The sequence below is a fragment of the Camelus dromedarius genome, chromosome 12, assembly GCF_036321535.1.
Source record: "Camelus dromedarius isolate mCamDro1 chromosome 12, mCamDro1.pat, whole genome shotgun sequence".
NCBI classification, from domain to species: domain Eukaryota; kingdom Metazoa; phylum Chordata; class Mammalia; order Artiodactyla; family Camelidae; genus Camelus; species Camelus dromedarius.
Window position 1 is genome coordinate 46459136 of NC_087447.1, and position 17756 is coordinate 46476891.

General features: G+C 46.1%; 2 protein-coding genes across 5 annotated transcripts in view; both read right to left on the minus strand.

Moving 5' to 3' along the window:
• The window catches only part of RRM1 (ribonucleotide reductase catalytic subunit M1), a 34386-nt gene extending 33238 nt beyond the window's left edge, over positions 1 to 1148 (minus strand). The window contains exon 1 of the mRNA XM_031460196.2: positions 781 to 1148. Within this exon, the coding sequence (XP_031316056.1) occupies positions 781 to 799 (19 nt within the window). The 5' untranslated portion in view covers positions 800 to 1148. The remainder of the gene's footprint in view (positions 1 to 780) is intronic.
• Positions 1149 to 2593: 1445 nt separating this feature from the next.
• STIM1 (stromal interaction molecule 1) overlaps positions 2594 to 17756 on the minus strand; it is a 169725-nt gene continuing 154562 nt past the window's right edge. For 3 of the 4 annotated variants that reach the window (XM_031460206.2, XM_031460207.2, XM_064492641.1), the window contains 6 exons: positions 13167 to 13334; positions 12555 to 12655; positions 12037 to 12272; positions 10667 to 10759; positions 8894 to 8960; positions 2594 to 4506 (listed from right to left, as the gene is read on the minus strand). In XM_031460206.2, the coding sequence (XP_031316066.1) occupies positions 3990 to 4506; positions 8894 to 8960; positions 10667 to 10759; positions 12037 to 12272; positions 12555 to 12655; positions 13167 to 13334 (1182 nt within the window). In that variant the 3' untranslated portion in view covers positions 2594 to 3989. The remainder of the gene's footprint in view (positions 4507 to 8893; positions 8961 to 10666; positions 10760 to 12036; positions 12273 to 12554; positions 12656 to 13166; positions 13335 to 17756) is intronic. The other variant, XM_010988888.3, reaches the window with a different exon arrangement.

Sequence of the window (17756 nt, forward strand, 5' to 3'; positions counted from 1 at the left end):
TAATTAATTTCAGAGAATCAAAGGGCTGGCACAAAGGAAGTACTCGGCAAGTCTAACGGGGAATAACCGTTGAGGAAGAACACAAGTCCCTGGCTCTTCCCGGTCCCCACCCGGCCAGAAGCTGTCTCGGCCACCCTACTCTTCCCATCTCGGGGAAGGCCAGGTAGTCTGGATCCCAAATTCCTCTGAGGCTACTCCTGGGGCAAACGGTAACACATCCCCTCCTCTACGAAGGGCAGACTCCGTGGAGATGTCTGTGTCTGAGTCTAACGTTCTTCACCCACAAGAGATCAGAAAGCAGGTAGGTGCCCGTGTAAGGTGCACGGCCCCTGCTTTCCTACCTCCCTACGTGAGTAGGGCAGTTCCCCAAGCCTTTCAAATAACGTCTGTTGTTAGCCGTGGGTCCGAACCTTGACCTCATCAACTGAGTCACTGTGAGTAAGTCCGCGAACCTTTCCTGGGCCTCAGTTTCTTCATAACCCCTACGTCAGAGGCTCGCGGTGAGGAATAAAATACTGAGTGGAAGGTGCTTGGCGCGCACTGGAACTACTCGATAAAGGGGAGCTATTCTTTAGAAATGCGGCCGGACGGCGGAGCCGAGGGGCGCAGACCTAAGGCCGGAGCGGGGTTGGAGGCCGACTGACGGAAGAACAGGAGCTTGACAGGGCGGGAAGCCGCGGCGGGCAGCGCGGGAAGCGGCGGAGGCGGGCGGGCGCGGCTAACTGCTCGAGAGGCGGCAGCCCGCGCGTCCTCACCCGCCACCCCTTCCCGGCCTCTCACCTCTCTTGATCACATGCATCGCAGCTAGTGGCTGAGGCGCTGAGGGATGAGAGACGCGGCTGCAGCTCTGAGGGGCCGGCGGGATCGAGGAGGTGGCAGAGAGCGAAGGTCGGGTTCCAGGGATTGCTCAAATGCAGGCCCAGAAAGCACGTCCCTCCACAGAGCAGGGAGGAGCAATCCGAATCCCCTTCCCGCTCCCGCCAGGCGCGACGCAAAAGCCGCCCGACGAAGCTCGAATGACGTTACGCGACGCTGCCAGCGCCGCGGCCGGTGGGCAGGACTAGCCTAGCAGATAGTCGGCCTCTCTTCGCAGCCACCATGTTGAGTGTGGGCAGAGACCGGAGACAACGCCTCTCTCCCTACCCGACCCCACCCCCGGCCACACTGTGTGGACACGCCTGGCGGGAACGCCGCTCTCCCGCCGCCATGTTGAATGTGGGCAAGGCCGAATCTGGGGCCCTGCGGCGGCACGTAGCACGCAGAGCCCGCCAGGGCTGGCTCCGCCCCTCTTGCCTGCACGCCTCGCCGAGGTCAAGGCGGTTGGAGAATTTTTTTAAATAACAAAACCCCAAACCATCCACTTTTTCTTCATTGTCTTGACGACTTACATTATGATAACCCGAGACTGCTGTCCGATGTGGGCTCTAGCCTGAGATCCGTACCCGGAGGCAGCCGGGAGCCCTAAGATCCTTAGGTCGGCCGGAAACCTTGCACTCAATCGTGTTGGATAGAGCCTTGTTAGGCCCAAGGGCGTTTGGATTTTATCCTAACAGAAATGGGAGCCCTGGCGGAATTTTGAGCAGGGCAGTGCTATGACCCATTTGCTTTTAGAATTAGCCAATGGGTAGTGCCAGAGACAGGTAAGCAATAAGGCCCTGTGAAGGTAGAATAGGCAGCACTTGGTGACGGAACGTGGGGAGTAAGAATAGATGAGACATGCCTCACAAGACTGATGTAGAAGCTTCTGATTTGGGCTAGGCAAAGTGGTTTTTATGAAATCTCATTTGGCATCCCCTCCCTAAAACTCTGCATTTGTTCCTTACTGCCCTCCACGTGGCCCCAAGCTTCCTGTGAAGTACAGCAGTACCTTGAAGATATTGGCAGTGTGGTTCCAGACCATTGCAATATAGTGAATATCACAATAAAGCAGATCTTACGAATTTTTTTGTTTCCTGATGCATGTAAGAGTTACATTTACACCATACTGTAGCCTGTAGGTGTGCAACAGCATTATGCCTAAATAAATAATATACATACTTTAATAAATACTTTATTGCTAAAAAACGTTAACCACCATCTGAGCCTTCAGCAAGTCATAATCTTTTTGCTAGTGGAGGATTTGAAATATTGCAAGGATTGCCAAAATGTGACACAGGGACATGAAGTGAAAAAATGCTGTTGGAAAAATGGCATTGATAAGACATACTCGCCACAAATCTTCAATTTGTAAAAAACACAATATTTGCAAAGTGCAATAAAACTATGTATGCCCATAATTCTAAAAGTCATAGGTGAAGCTGCAGGATAGACATGGTCAGGATGGCCTACTGCTAGGGTTGCCAGATTTAGCAAATAAAAATGTGTCCCAAACATTGCATGGGACATAATTATACTAAAAAAAAGTTATTTATCTGAAACTCAATTTTAACTGGGCATCCTGTATTTCATCTGGTAACCCTACCCAGAGAGCTTTTAGGTATCTGTATTAGTTTCATTTTCCCTTGGCAGGGAAGAAATGTCTCTTCTTCAGTCTATCATCTATGCCACAAAGAGCACAGAGAACACAATGTGAGTCAGTCAAAGCAGGCAGAGGTTAAAATCTCCTACATGCTTTATTGGACTTCAAAGAGTCTTATGAAATAACACAGAAAAACCCATGTGAGGGTGTCCAGGGGGTACAAAGCAGTCTCGCACCCTCCTAAGACCAGCCCCAGGTGCCCCTACCCCAGGCTCAAAATAGGATCCCAGAGTAAAGACATGGCAGGGAGTGGGGCAGAGGGAAAATACCTTTACAGCCATAGCAAAAATAGGTAAGAGAGAGAGTTGTCTAGAGGATGGGGAGGGTGGGGGGAAGTGGTCACACAGCCGCCTTGACCTACACCATCTTCCTGAGCCACCCCCTTCCCTAAACCGGCTGTGTCCTTTCTGAGCCTCTGGCCCAGGCTATACAGTAATATGAAAATGGGGTCTGACGAGGGGAGTATGTGGTGCAGGCACTTGGGAAATTCAGGAGATTTCATTTTTCAATTTTAAACTGTCTTTTAGTTCAAATGCAACAACATCCTGCCCAACAGCTCCAGGGCTCCATTAGAGCCCTGTATCATGGCTGAGGCTCCCAAGGCCAGGGGAGCAGACTGTCCTGAGCCTAGGAGTATTGATGCTTGGGGAGCATTTGGGCAGCACCTCTTATAGACAAACCCTCCTGCAGTGTGAGGGAGCAGGGAGAAGAGAGAGGCAGGTGTGGGTGAGAGAAGAGAGAAAAGGTGACTGCTTTATGGCCCACGTCTCTGGCATCTACTCATCCCCCAACTAAGAGAAGTCTCTTGAGCTATCCCCTAGCCTGGCCTCTCTTCAAAACTCTAGTGGCTCGTTCTCTGGCAACTGGTTTCATTCCCCCATGGACCCCTGGAGGCCTGAGTGAGCTCCAGGCCGAGGTTCCCTCTGGCCCACCACACTCCCAGAGAACAAACCTCAAATATTAGGTCCTAGGCCCCAGTCTGGGGCAAACAGAACCATCGTCAGTGGGGTGGAACAGATCTGAGGCACAGGTGTCAGTAGTTACTCCTCCTATCTTCCCCCCCCAACTGCTAGGGGAAGTTGGGGAGTGGTGGGAAGGAGAAGCCTGAAAGCACGAGACAGAGAGAAACAAGAAACCAAACCTCAAAACTGGGACAGCAGAGACAGAAGCTGGACCCCAGAGGTGGAGCTGGGAGTTGAGGGGACAGCAACTAAGACATGCACTGAAGTGGAGAGCAAGTGACAGCAGCAGCCCCTGGTTGGGAGGGAGGCAGGGCAGGCAGGCCATGATGGTCAGTTAATAAATAATGTTGAAGAGCCCAAGGGTACGGGGGACAGGTATGTACAGTGCCCAATCCCTGGGGCCAGCCCCTCCCATGCCCCTCTCTGGAGGCCAGGTATGGAAGGAAGGGAAGGGGAGGCAGAAGACCAGGGAAGGACAAGCTGTCCTGCCACTGCCACCCTCATCCTGCCTATTTCTTAAGAGGCTTCTTAAAGATTTTGAGGGGAAACTTCTTCCGGCCTGGGCTGGAGTCTGTCTCCTCACCAATGGAGCCATTATCCTCCTCAGCCGCGGCCTTCTTGCCAGCCAGGTGGGGAATGCGTGTATTTCGGCTAGCCTGCAGGGCTCGGCTGTCCCCAGCTGGAGATGGTGTGTCTGGGTCTGGGGAACTGGGGCTGTGAGAACGGGAAGAATCCAAAGTTGGAGAACCACTAGGTGGGGCCAAGGAGCTCAGCTCCATCAGGCTGTGGGCCTTGTCCAGCCCATGGTTCAGCGCCAGTAGTGCCTTCTTGGCCAGAGCCGGGCTGTCAGGCAGTTTCTCCACCAGAGAGCCAGGGTGGACCCCCTCCATCAGCCGGTGGCTGCCATTGGAAGTCATGGCATTGAGAGCCTCATCCGCAGCACGGACCATCTGAGGAGGCTTGGGGGCCAGACGCAGGCGGTCACTCGTGTGGAGGGAGGACTCCGAATCGGAATGGGTCAAATCCCTGTAAGACAGGCCAGAGGAAGAAAAGGACACAAAGAGGATAGGAGGGCAGGAGGGGAAGTTGAAGAGGAGAGAGGGACCCCGTGAGAAAACAAGAACAGGGTAGAAAAATGGGGGTGGAGGGATAAAACAAGGTGAAGAGGCAGGTAGGAAAGAGGGAAGAATGAGAAACAGAAGGAAGTTGAGGAAGCCGTGAGCCCAGGATAAGAGAGGAGGCAGGAGGAGGGAGTAAGGATAGATTGGAGAAGAGACAAGGAGAAAAGAGTAAAATTGGAGAGGAAGAAAAGTGAAAGGAGAGCAGGTAGAAAGAAGAAGGACCAAGGGGAGAAACAAAAAGAAAAAGAAAGAGGGAAAAGTGATGGATAGAGTAGAGACAGACAACAAGAAGCAAAAACAAACGTCATTATACCATCATCTGTCTGTCAAAGGGCTTTCTAATGCCTGAGCCCCACCCCTGATGAATGGCCAGGCCCTAAACTGGTACAACCATAGACTTCAATGCCACAGACATCCTCCTCATCTCTGCTTCCCATAGCTGACTAGTTTTCTTAGGACTCAACCCTAAGGTAACACAGAACCCACATATTCCTTGGAGTCACCATTTTCCATGCCTTCCTCCCCCACTTACTCCTGCCACACCCCGGGACACACCCAGTCTGGGCCAGGCCCCAAGGAACAAGGCACATGCAGTAAGTGGGCCTAACCCAGGCTGCGGAGAAGGTTAGAACAGCCTTGCAAACAATCCCTCAGCCAACCCCAAAAGGCCAAGATGCTGCCCCTTCCAACCTTATCTCAGGATTCAGAGGGGTCACAAAGAAATTTTTCAGAGTTCAAACCAAAGTCAGCTGGCAGCAGGAAGCCTGGGGTCTTTTAGAGCTCTGCTGACAGGGAGAACACAGGGAGGTGTAGAAAGGCAGGACATTGGCCTTTAAGGAGCAGTGGTTCAGAAGAACTGCACACCAGAAGTCCTAAGGTCTATTTCAACCTCCATCTCTGCCTGAGACTTGCTGTGTGACCTTGGACAAGTCATCTAATATTGCTGGTCCTCAATTTTGGCCAAATGAGTACCAGTTCAATTATCCTGCAAGACTGTTTGGAGGCTCAATATGTTGGCAAAGCACCTGGAATAGCAGAAAGTATTGTGGGAATGAAGATGATGAGGCCAGTCACAAGAGGCTTCTTTGCAAGGCTGAGTTATATGGGGACATGGCACTGCACACTGGACATGCGTGCACAGAGGCTAGTCCAGGACTGACCCTTTAAGGGGCTGGCTATTCCTAAGAAAACCATGAAACTAATGCTGAATGCCACCTCTCCTTCCCCTACAGGTGGAAAGGTAGATATGGGAACCCCCTGGCATCCTTTAATCCTCCTTCCACTTTCTCAGAGGTCTGAGAACTCACAGCAGAGGCAGAGGAGAGGGCTGAGGGAAATGTTTAAACATCCAATTTAGAAAACCAAAAGGAAAGGGTCATGAGTGCGAGAGGGGAGCACAGCAGGACCTGGAAAGATGGAGGCTGTGGGAGGGCACCAGGCTCTGAAAACAGGCAAAAGCAGAAGGTTGGCTCATAGCTATTGTAGATTTAATTTTCAGTAGGAAACAATTAACTAAGCAGCCACTCGGGGCCAGTCCCCTCCTGGAGACAGGGGACAGCAGAGAATAATCCCAGCTCCTACTCCCATTCCAAATACTGTTTCAGCCACCTGCTCTAGTGTTTACCAATATTCTGTGTCATATTTGGTTTCATATTTCTGATGGTGTCCTTGCTTCTATCTAAATGTGTCCTTGTTTCTCTAAGTCCCAAGATGGTCCTCTCTATAGCCTGCCTTTTCCACACACATATGAACCACTGAGCAAGGTACCAAAGTTCTGGGTTGCAACCACACTAGGACAAGGGGCCCTCTAGGCTGAGGAGACGAGGATCCCAGGAGCCTATATTTCTAATGCCAAGGAAGGAAAGAGGGGTCAAAAGGTTGGGGCCCACTCAGACTCACTCCTCCTGGCCCACTGTCCCATTTGGTAATGATTTCCATCCCTCCATGTCTCCATCATCAACTAAAAGCTGGGACTCCCAAAGCAAGAAAAGAACCTGGGAGGAAGTCTGGGTAGATGTAGGAGGGAAAAGTCCCACTGAGGCAAGTTCACCTTCCCTCCCTGAACCTTTGAGATAATTCATAGGCTGGGGTGTCCCTCCCCAAATGCTGGGCTGCCTTGGGCTCCCACCCCAAGCTACTAACCTTACTAGAGAGCCTGTTTGCCTTTAGAGATGATCCTCTGATGCATGGTGCAAAAGAAAATTAAGTAGTGAACAGGCCAGGCAGATTCAGGAATCTCCCCACCCTCCCTCCCCACTGCCCTCAGCTTGGGCCTTGAAGCATGAGATTCATAGCATCCTCTAGTGCCCCCAATACAATTCAGTTCTCTCCATCTGTATTGGGAAAGGCAATCTCCCTGCCTAGGCTTTTGGATGAAAATGAGGATGGGAATGAAGATGAGCAGCTCTGTGATACCACGAGTAAAGGCTGTCCTTTTGTGAAAGAAAAAGGAACAGACCTCAAGGATACCTACCCAGAGGTTTGAGGGGTAGGGCTAGAGAGACTGGTATCCAGAGTGAGGCAGGACCAAAAGGAAGCCACAGGGTATGCAGGCTGCAGCCCAGAGACCAGGACTGGGCTGTGGTCACAACATCAGAGAGGAGAGGTCTTTCCAGAGGAAAAGGACTTTCTGAGGGTCTTCTAAGCTTGCCTCAAGCAAGTTGAAGGCTACTATCTCTGACCCTAGCCAGACCAGGCTGTGGAAGAAAGCTTTTCACCAGTTCTCATACAGTTCACTTACTGAGACCTTGTAGAAGGATAATAATATCCAACAGAGTGTCCTGAAATGGAAAGCCAAGTTCTAGTCTGTGTTCTGCTTCTAATTAGCTTTGGGACCTGGGGAAAATTACTTAACCTTTCAGAACCTTAACCTCCTACTCTGAACATGAGTATTTTAATGTCTGCCTGACCTATAAACTTTGCTTGTCCAAAACCCCTTAATGTGCTTCCCCTCTTCTGAAGAGTAATTCCATGAAGGGTACTACATCCATTCAGTCACCCAAGCTAGAAATCCGGGCGTCATTCTAGACTCCTTCTCCTCCACTCTTCACAGCCAGTTACCAAATTAATCCTCTCCTTTACATCCCAAGACCCCGTTACCTCCCCTAATGGCCTACTGCAATAACTTCCAAGTTAGTCTCCCCATTCTTTCCTTTATACATGCCTAAATAACACTAAAATGTTATTTCTAAAATGTAAATCTGACCAATTCACTTTCTTTTAGAAACCCTTTCGCAGTTTTCCATCTCCTAAAGGGTAATGGCCAAAGTCCCAAGCCTTTCAGAGCCCTTCATCATTCCAGCCTCATCTACTACACCTTCCCACCAACACATAGCCAATGTTTGAACCACAACATATCAGGTACTCTTGAACCTCCTTGCCTGTGCATATTCCTCTGCCTAGAATGCACTTTCTCCTTTTCCTACACACAGGGTGTTAGTACAAATGTCATCCCTTTTGTGAAGCATTCCACCCAAGTTCACACTGTTAGTCACTGCCTCTTCAACACCCCCATAGCACTTATCAATTTGTTTCATAATTATTTATGTACCTCTCCCAGACCAGACTGTAATTCTTGATGGCTGGGATTGTATCTTATCATCTGTGAATTCCCATGCCCAGCAGAGCCTGGCAGAGAGTATCAATAAATGTTTGTTGAAGGAGTAAAGGAAGAAAGGACTCCACTAGGATAATGGATGGGAAAGTTTAGGCCAAAGTGCTATAGGACTGTGAGGGAGGGGGGCTGTTACTCATTTTTAGAGTCAGCAAACCCTAAACAGAGAAGGGAAGAGAGGTGTGGGGAGTCAGACTGACCTTAAGGAGGAGTCCCACACTGGGAAAGGACAGGACAAGGAGATGGTAGACCACTGCACACCCCCCACAGCTGACCAAGCAGCAGCCAGCAGGCAATGGCCAAGGTAAAGGCAGCAGAGAGGTAAGGAAGGGAAGAAAGAAAAGAGAAGAGAGACAGCTGATACCCCAAGCTCTCTGAATGCCAAGGCATCACAGCGGTGCTGTCAGAAGCGGGTAGGTCAGGGTAGGGCTCCATCTGGAGGAAATAGGAAGTGCTGTGGTGGTAATAAACAGGGTGGACATGGACGGTGGTGATGGAGGTGGTGGTGGTGGTGGCAGTGGTGGTGGTGGTAGTAGAGGAGCAGGAAGAAGAAGCAGAGGCATATGGAGCGCTGGTCCCGAGGCCTTCAGAACTGAAAGACTGTCCAGACGAAAGGCTGCGCATTCGCTGCAGAGATACCCGGCTTGTCAAGAAGTGGCCAGCCTCGCCCTCTACCAACCTCTGAGATCCCAGGCCATGCTGTGGCTCCGTCAGGCGCTGCCGGACACTGCTCTGCAGGCTGGGGGCTGCAAGGAGAGTGAAGAAAGTGTGAGGAAGGGCCAGCCTACTTTGGGCTGGCAGGCAAGCAGGTTTGCCCATGGAGAAATGCTCGCTGGAGACCACTCTGGGCCTTTGGTGCCCAATCTACAGAACGGGGTACCTCCTCCCCCAAACCTCCCACCAGGGGCCCTAAAAGGAAGGGGGAGTTGAAAATGAGGTGCCCAGGTCAGTTTTAGTGGCAATTCCAATGGAAGGAGACCTAGGGCAAACATTACTATAAAAGGAGATGGCAAGGCAGTTAGTGGGAGGACACAGGCAGGACAGGGTAAGATAGGGGTTTGGGACAAGGTCCGGGAGAGCACTAAGAACCAGCCTTTTTAGAAAGCCAAACTCAGGAAATAATTCACAATTTAGACAAGGATTTATATATAAACATATTCATCACATCATTGTTAATAGTTGTATGAAAGTAAACATAAAGATGAAACACTGGGGAATTGGTAATACATCCAGTTGCCGGAAGGTTATACAGCTTTTAAAAATGCTGCTTATGAAAATATTTTTAGAACATAGAAAAATGTCTATTATAACACTCAGGGAAAACAAAAGGATACAAAATTACATGTAAAAGAAACACCTTGAGCTATGGAATACAAAAGACAAGAGTTTAAAACCAGGCCTTTCTATTTCTAGCTGTGACCTTGAGCAACTTACTTCCCTATTTAAATTCCCAGTTTATAAAATCCTGCAGGGTTGTCATGAGGCTGCAAGATAATGTTTTAAATGTATCTGACACAGTCCACGGCACTCAATAAATGGCAGTGGTTATCATTATTTTAGCCACATTAAAAACTTACTTAAAAATTCACAGAGACAAAAAACTGAAAGAGAAAGTGCTCAAATATGGTGGAATTACTGGTGCCTTTTTAATGCTCATATTTACTCTTTTTACTTTCTAAACTTCCTCTAATAAGCGTATACCCAACAAAGAACCAGATCTTGGATTAATGCTCCAAACCAGGCTCTTGGAAGATGATGACCGCCATGCCCAGAGGAGGGGCATGTGGGTACCAGGTAACTTAGGAATGTGATAGAGCATCCCTCTTGGGCCTCCTCCCAGCTCCAGCTGAAAACAGAATGCACACCTCTGTTTTCTCTCCTCTATCCTGATAGATGGGCCTCCCTGCCTTCTCCTTAAAGATGAGAGAAAGGGCCAGGTCACAAGGATGGCAGAAGCCTTGGAAGGGCCATTAGGGAGAGAGCACAGTTCCATGGTGATGGAGAGCTGGGGAGGCAGGGCTTCTATGGCTGGTGGCTTTCAAGGCCTGAAAAGGAGGCTGAAGAGGAAGAGGAATCATGGAATAAGGAAGGGGAAAGGGAGAAAGAAGGGGGAAACAAAGAAAGAGAAAAGAGGAGGAAGATCCTTCCTTCCCTCTTTGCATCTCAGCCCAGCTAGAAGAAGGGCCACCAGGACATCTTTATCTGTCTAGCTGAGCTGAAAAGAGAAACCTAAGGCTTCCATCACCATGGCTGTTCTCTCTCCAGCCCTCAGCTGAGCAGGCTGATTCTTCTCACCCCCGAACCCTTCCCTCATGTTAGTAGGGACAGTGGTGCAGGAATAGTGGGCACAGGCAGGGGAGTGAGGCAGGCAGGAGAAGGGGCCCATGGGGTAGGAGTGATAGTTTAGTCCCAAAAGTCAGAAAAACAAAGGCCCCAAAGGGGCTCCTCAAACCCGGGTATTTCCAGAGGGACTGATCATCCGAGCCGACGGATGTTGAGCAGAGAGAGCGGTCACTGAACCTACGCCCCATCAGCCAGGCAGCATCTAGGGTCCAACAGCCAGGCCAAAAGGAGAAGAGAATCTGATTTACAGAGGGCTTCACCCTGCCCCTCAATGGGACAAGGGAAGGGCCGGGGGCAAGGGGTGGGTGTCTCAGAGCTAGTGAAGGTCCCTCCCAACCCAGAGAACATAGGAGACTTTAGATCAACATGTCAGGATCAAGCTCTGCCCGCTGGTGATCCTAACCTTGTTGGACCTTTGACTAAAGTCCTGCAAGATATCAGACCAGGGAATGAAGAGGCTTGGCCAGAGGCAAATTATCACTGAAGAAATTTACAAATAAATCCTGTCTGGAGCTGGAAGCCAGCCTGATTAAAGAATCTGGCTTTCTGAAAGTGAGCCCCTAATCCAGCCCAGCTTTCTGCCACCCCCTCTGCATTCATGGGATATGGACCCAGACAACAGCTTTCCCATACAGGTCTATTCTGTTTATCTAAAATTGCCTCTGATCCAGAGAAAAATTCAACTGTGTCAGTAAGGGGTATGTCCCTCCCTTCACTGAAGAACTCCCACAGAGTGTTGTCTCTTTTGACTCTGCTCTACTCGGCTCTTGCCAATCACAGAGGAGAAAAAGGGGAGGGAAGACCCAGGACAGAGGGTGGGGAGGGCCAAGAGGGCAGGTGGAAACCCGGACATCCTTGTGCAGGAGATCCCTCCTGGACAAGAAAGTCTTTCTGACTTGGAGGATTTAAGGCTGCATCACTGTAATGGACTATTGCTCCATGAAACCTCACACAAAAAAGCAAAAAGAAAGACACACATTGTAAAATGACTATAACTCAATTTAAAAATGTTAAAAATAAATAAATAAATAAATAATTGAAAAGAAAGAGACATCATTCCATTCATCTACTTTAGCAATTAAGAATAATAAATATAAAATGAAAACAAATAAAAGCAATAAGTAGTCAAAATGAATGCCATTTTTATATTATGAACCACTAAAGGAGATTATTTTTATAAAGGTAGATAGGAAGGGAAAAAAGGAGAATAAAGGGATTAAAAAAACACAAAGAGTGAAGGGAGACACACTTAACACAATAGACCCAGAGGGCAGGCAGAGCATATAGCAAGGAAAAACAACCAAAAGGACAACTATAAGGGAATATCCTGATGCAAATTCTGCTTTATTAACCAAGGTCCTGAGTTGAACCACCTTCCTTGGTTTCTGCCTCATATGTTGCTTAAGCACAGAAGAGGCCAACTTCTCAATCTGCACATCAAAGGCTCTTTCCCTCGTCCCCACCCAAGAGGTCACCTACACTGCATGGACAAGGGTGACACAATCTCCTCATCCATGTCATCCACGTCGTCGGTCATGATGAAGTGGGCAGGGTTGGGGCGCGTACTACCCATCCAGCTGGGGTCTATGTTGAGAGCAGCCACCAGTGAGTGGATGCCAGGATTATTGACAATCTGGAAGCCACAGAGGATCTCAATTTGCTGCCAGCGGTGCAGGCGCTCCCGCAGTGCTGCTGTCACCTCGCTCAGAGCTTGCCTGAAGACAGATGAAAGAAAATGGCAGCCATGGGCTAGGTGTGAGTCCCATGAGAAATGAGGCCTCTTCTCAGAGGAACAAGTTGGGAGGTTATGTGTAAATAAGAAACACAACTAAATCAGAAAATTAAGAGCAAGGTGGGAGATAGCTAGGGCTGGGGCAGGAGACCAGAGCTGAACCTCTACCAGTGAAGAAATAGAATTGAGGATGGAGGCCCTGGACACCCTCAAACTCTGAGGATGGGATGGACAGCGCCAGAGCTGGGCAACAGGTGCTACTTACTTAGCCGTTAAGATTTTGTGATCCACATCATCCAGGGAAGAGCTGTGGGCCACGTGGAAGGTGCCAAAGAGTGTGTTTCTCTTCTTTTTTATCTTCTCAGCCTGCAAAGATGAGGCCCTCAGCTTAAAAAGAGCAGGGATTAGAGGTTGGAAAAATGAGAAATGCTTTTCTATGGCTGGGTCCCCCTTCTCCTAGCACAGCTTAGGCTGCACAAGAAAGAAGAGAAGAAGGGAAAGGGAAAAGGAAGGCAAGGGGAGAGAAAAGAGTAGGGGTAGAGAGAAAATGGAGACAATGAGAGAAGCAAAGGGATCCCCTGACAGTACCCTGGCCCCAGGAGGAGTCTGTCCCCATGGCAGGCTGGGGCCGGCAGATACTTCCCTCTACCTGCCTCTACTTGCTTCATCTTTCCCAGAAGGCAGGTAGGAATAGCCCCACACCCTCATTCCCTCCTCCAGAAGCTTGAGGACATTATTAGGAAAAGAAACTGAACCCAACACCAGGATGTCACTTTGTCCAACAGGAAGGACAGCGAGAGGCGGAGAGGAGGAAGAAGGGCAGGGAAAAGAGAGGGGGAAGGAGGAGAGGAGAAGGCAGCAGGAGGGCAGGTCTCACCCCCTCCTTGGCCACCAGCAGCTGCTTCTCGGCATTTTGCTTCTTGATGTTGTAGTACTGCACCTCCACTTCGTGTGTCAGCTGCAGCCACTTCTGAAGGGCCTCTGGCGCATACCAGGAGCTGTGTGATTCCAGCTCCTTCTCTGCTTTCCTCAAGGCCTCCCGGACCTGCGCAGCCAAGAGGATGTGAGGCCACTTCCTACTACCAAGACCCTCTCCAATGCCTCTGTATGATACTTCAGGGTTCTTTCTGCTATCTTATGTGAGCTTTACAACTCTCCCAGGAGGGGAAAAAGGGCAAGGATTATTCTCTGTATTTTATATACAAGAAAGCAAGCTCAGAGAAGGAAAGTAACCTACTCAAGGTCACAGTCAGTAGTGTCAACCAGAACCCAGATGGAGATATTTTTTTGCTGCCAGACTAGAACATTCTTTTTTCCCTCATTAGCTGCCTCTCCTGGTCATACAGCCAATCTAAGCAATTTTCCCTGCTCTCTGGAGGTACAGGTCATCTCAATGAATCATCATATTTCTGAGAGTTGGGGTCTGTGCTTGGACTCAACTCATCACAATGTGGCAGGAAAAGCACTTGGTTGGGAATCTGGAAATCTAGTCTGGTCCCTGGTCTATCACTTGACTGGCTGTGTGACCCCATGTGCTTCCTATAGCAGATCTCAATTTAGTGTAAAGAAAGGCTTTCTCCCATGCAAATCCAAACTGTAAGTGAAGGGGTGATCTCAGGAGAGAGGTAAGCTCCCCATTATGGGAGGTATGAAAAGAGCTCATGTAAAGAGCTTAAAAATGATTGCTACTCTAGAGGGTGATTGGCCTGAATGCCCTCCAAAGTCTCTGCTAGCCCAGAGACTTTGTTTATGACTCTCCCATTCAGCAGGACAGGTAGGCTGTGAAGAGCACTCTACAAGGCAAGAAGACAACAAGCAAGCTTACACCAAACATGGGCATTGCCAACAAGGGCTGAGATACAGAAGGACCAATGTGTAAGCAGACATTTCCTCACTGATTTCTCAGCAAGGAGCATATAATGAAGCAGCCACAAAGCACCTAAACATCAAAGGTCTGAAGTATATACAGAATCCACTATATACACTGGATTCCTTGCTATCTCATCCAGTCAAGTGATCCTCAACTCCCCCATCAGGACACTGACTTTCAGCTGGTCAGAATCAAAGAGAAAAGAAATTGAGAGCAGTCTCGTCCCAACTTCAGGCAATGGGGAAGTATCCCATAGCAGGCCTGAGGTCCTCCCCTCAGCCTAAGATGAACTGGGAGGGCCTTGGCTAAGGACTGAACACCTTCATTCCTCTGAGAGCCTATGAGAGGATCAAGACTCATTTGGGTTTGTTCCTTGAAAAAGAAACTATAAAATGACCCACTGCTGGCTTTACAGATTTAAAATGCGGAACAAATACCTTAGAGACTAATATACTAATATAAGTCTGAAAATATAGGATCCAGTTCTACATTAAAAGCAGTTAGAGGTATGGAATCAGCTCAGAAGGGGAGAATGGAGAGAGAAAAGAGAAGAGAGAACAAGTAGAGGGAAGTGTGACAGTCAGGAGGCACAAGAAAGGGCTGGCCTAACAGGCTCAAAAACTGTGCAATGAGAGAAATAATTACAAAATGGAATGGGGGAAATACACTGTCCAGCATTTAATAAAAATTAATTACTAGACATTACTAGACATGAGGCAGGAAAATATAACCAATAATCAATAGGAAAAATAAGCAGTCCCATAAAGTATCCAGATGTTAGTTAACAGACAAGGACTTTAAAACAGCTATGATTGAAATGTTAAAGAAAACACAAGAAAATATGGATACAATACATGAAAACATGGAAATTCAGGACAGGGAACAAGAATCCATACAAAAGTAAAATGGGCATCCTAGAAAAATACATTATCTGAAAGTAAGTTCCAATGGATGGGCTAAACAGCACAATGTTCACAGCAGAATACAGGATTGGGGAAGTCAAAGACACAGCAATATAAAACAACCAAACCAAAGCACAGAGAGAAACAAGAACAGAGCTAAGCATAAGAGACATGTGAAATAGAGTTAAGAGGTCTAACATAAATACTGGATTCCAAGAAGGAGAGGAGAGAATGGACCAGAAGCAATATGTGAACACTAAAGAGAATGTGTATTCTGCAGTTGTTAGGTAAAATGCTCTATATGCATCAATGGGTCAAATTGATTAATCATGTTTAAATTTTTTATATCCTTACTGATATCCTTGGCTGCTTATTATTGAAAGAGGTATGTTAAAATCTATAAATTTGTGAACTGTCCGTTATCCTTTTAGTTTTTTCAATTTTTGATATATATCAATATGTAATCTATATATAACTTATATATACTGATTATATATTAATATATAATACATGCTAATATATAATCCGTACGTTAATTATATAATCAAGATATATTAATATATAATCAATATGTAATCACTTTTTGATATGTATAATAGCATACACATGCTATATTATTAGGTGATCCAAGTTATACATTACTGTTGTTATACATTACTGTTGAAGTTACACATTTATCATAAATGAAATGTCCATTTTTGTCTCTCCTAATACTTCTTTCTCTAAAGTCTACTTTGATATTAATTTGCTACCCCTGCTTTATTTTGCTTTGTGTTTACCATATATCTTTCTTCATCCTTTCTTTTAACCATTTGTATCCTTATATTTAAAGTGTATCTCTTGGAAACAGCATATAGTTGGGTTTTGTTTTTTATTCAGTCTGACACTCTTTGCCTATCAATTGTATTGTGTGGTCTTTTTACATCAACCAAGTCTCAACACATTTGAAGCCATACAGCATATATTCTTTGACCACAGCAAAATTAAACTAGGAATCAATGAGAAAAACAGAAAAGTGCTCAAGTGTTCGAAAATCAGGCAACAAACTTCTAAATAACCATAGGCCAAAAAGGAAATCTCAATATAGATTAGAAAATCTTTTGAACTGAAAGATAATGAAAATATGAAATATCAAAACTTAGTAAATGCAGATAAAGCAGTGCTGACATGGGAATTTATAGTTCTAAATGCATGTTTTAGAAAAGATTAAAAGTTTAAAATCTATAACCTAATCTTCCACCTCAAGCAGCTAGAAAAATAAGAGCAAGTTTACAAAAAATTTTTTTCAAGTGCAAGACTTCTACACTGAAAACTACAAAACACTGCTGAGGGAAATTTTAAAAGACCTAAATGGTGACAGGATAAACAATGCCCATGAATTGGAAAAATTATTTGGTTAAAATGTCAATTTTCCCCCACATTAATCTATAGATTCAATGCAAAAACAGTAACAATCCCAACAAAGCATACTGTAATGGAATGACAAGCTAACACAGAAATGCAAAAGCCATCTTGCAGAAGAATAAAGCTGGAGAACTTAACACTGCCAGGTATCAAGACTTGTTGTAAGATAATGTGGGGTAAGTATACACAAATAGACCACAGGACAGAATAAACTATCTACCTAGGAAAAAAACTTTGACCTCTTACCTCATCTTATACACAAAAATTCGTTTGAAATAAACTATATCCCTAAATATGAAAAGTAAAACAATAAAGCTTCTAGAAGAAAATGTAAGAAAAAATCTTGAGGGTAGGAAAAGATTTCTTAAACAGGCTACAAAAAGCACCATTAAAAAATAAACAACAACTAATTTATTGGACTTCATTAAAATCAAGAACTTCCGTTCATTAAAAGACAATATTAAGAGAGAAAAAAGCAAACCACAGTCTGAGAGAAAATATTTGCAATATATATGTATATATATTCACAAAAAGACTTACATCCAGAATATACTTAAAAACTCTTACAAATCAATTTTTTAAAAGATAATCCAATTTTTAAAATGAGAAAAGAGTCCTAAATAAAGCAGTCAATAAATTTATGAAAAGGTGTTAAATATTATTGATCAACAGGAAGATTAAAATTAAAATCACTGAGATACCACTACATCCCTACCAGAATGTATAAAGTGAAAATGCCTAAAGATAGCAAGGTTGTAGGTCAACTAGAACTCTCACACTGTTGCTGGTGGCAGTATAGATTGGTACAACCATTTTGGAAAACTGACAGTTTCTGATAAAGCTAAGCATATAAATGGCATATTAAATATCCAACAGAAATAAGTGCTTATACCCACAAAGATGGTTCATAAACAATATTATTGATAAAAGGCAAAAAAAAAAACTGCAAATAACCCAATTGTCTGTCAACAGGAGAATGGATAAATAATTTATAGTACACTCATACAATGGATTAATACCCAGCAATGAAAATAAACCAACTATCACTACATGCAATAACACAGATGACTCTCAAGACATAATGATGAGTGAAAGGAACAAAAGAATACATACTGTATAGCGCTATTTATATGAAGTTCAAAATCAGGTGAAACTAATCTGGTTTAGAGCTTATGACTATAGTTACCTTTTGGGTAGAATATTGACAGGGAGAACAGGAGAGGTAAAAGTGAGACTTCCAGTTGCTTAAAAGATTCTACATCTTGATGTAGATGGTGGTTACACAGGCACA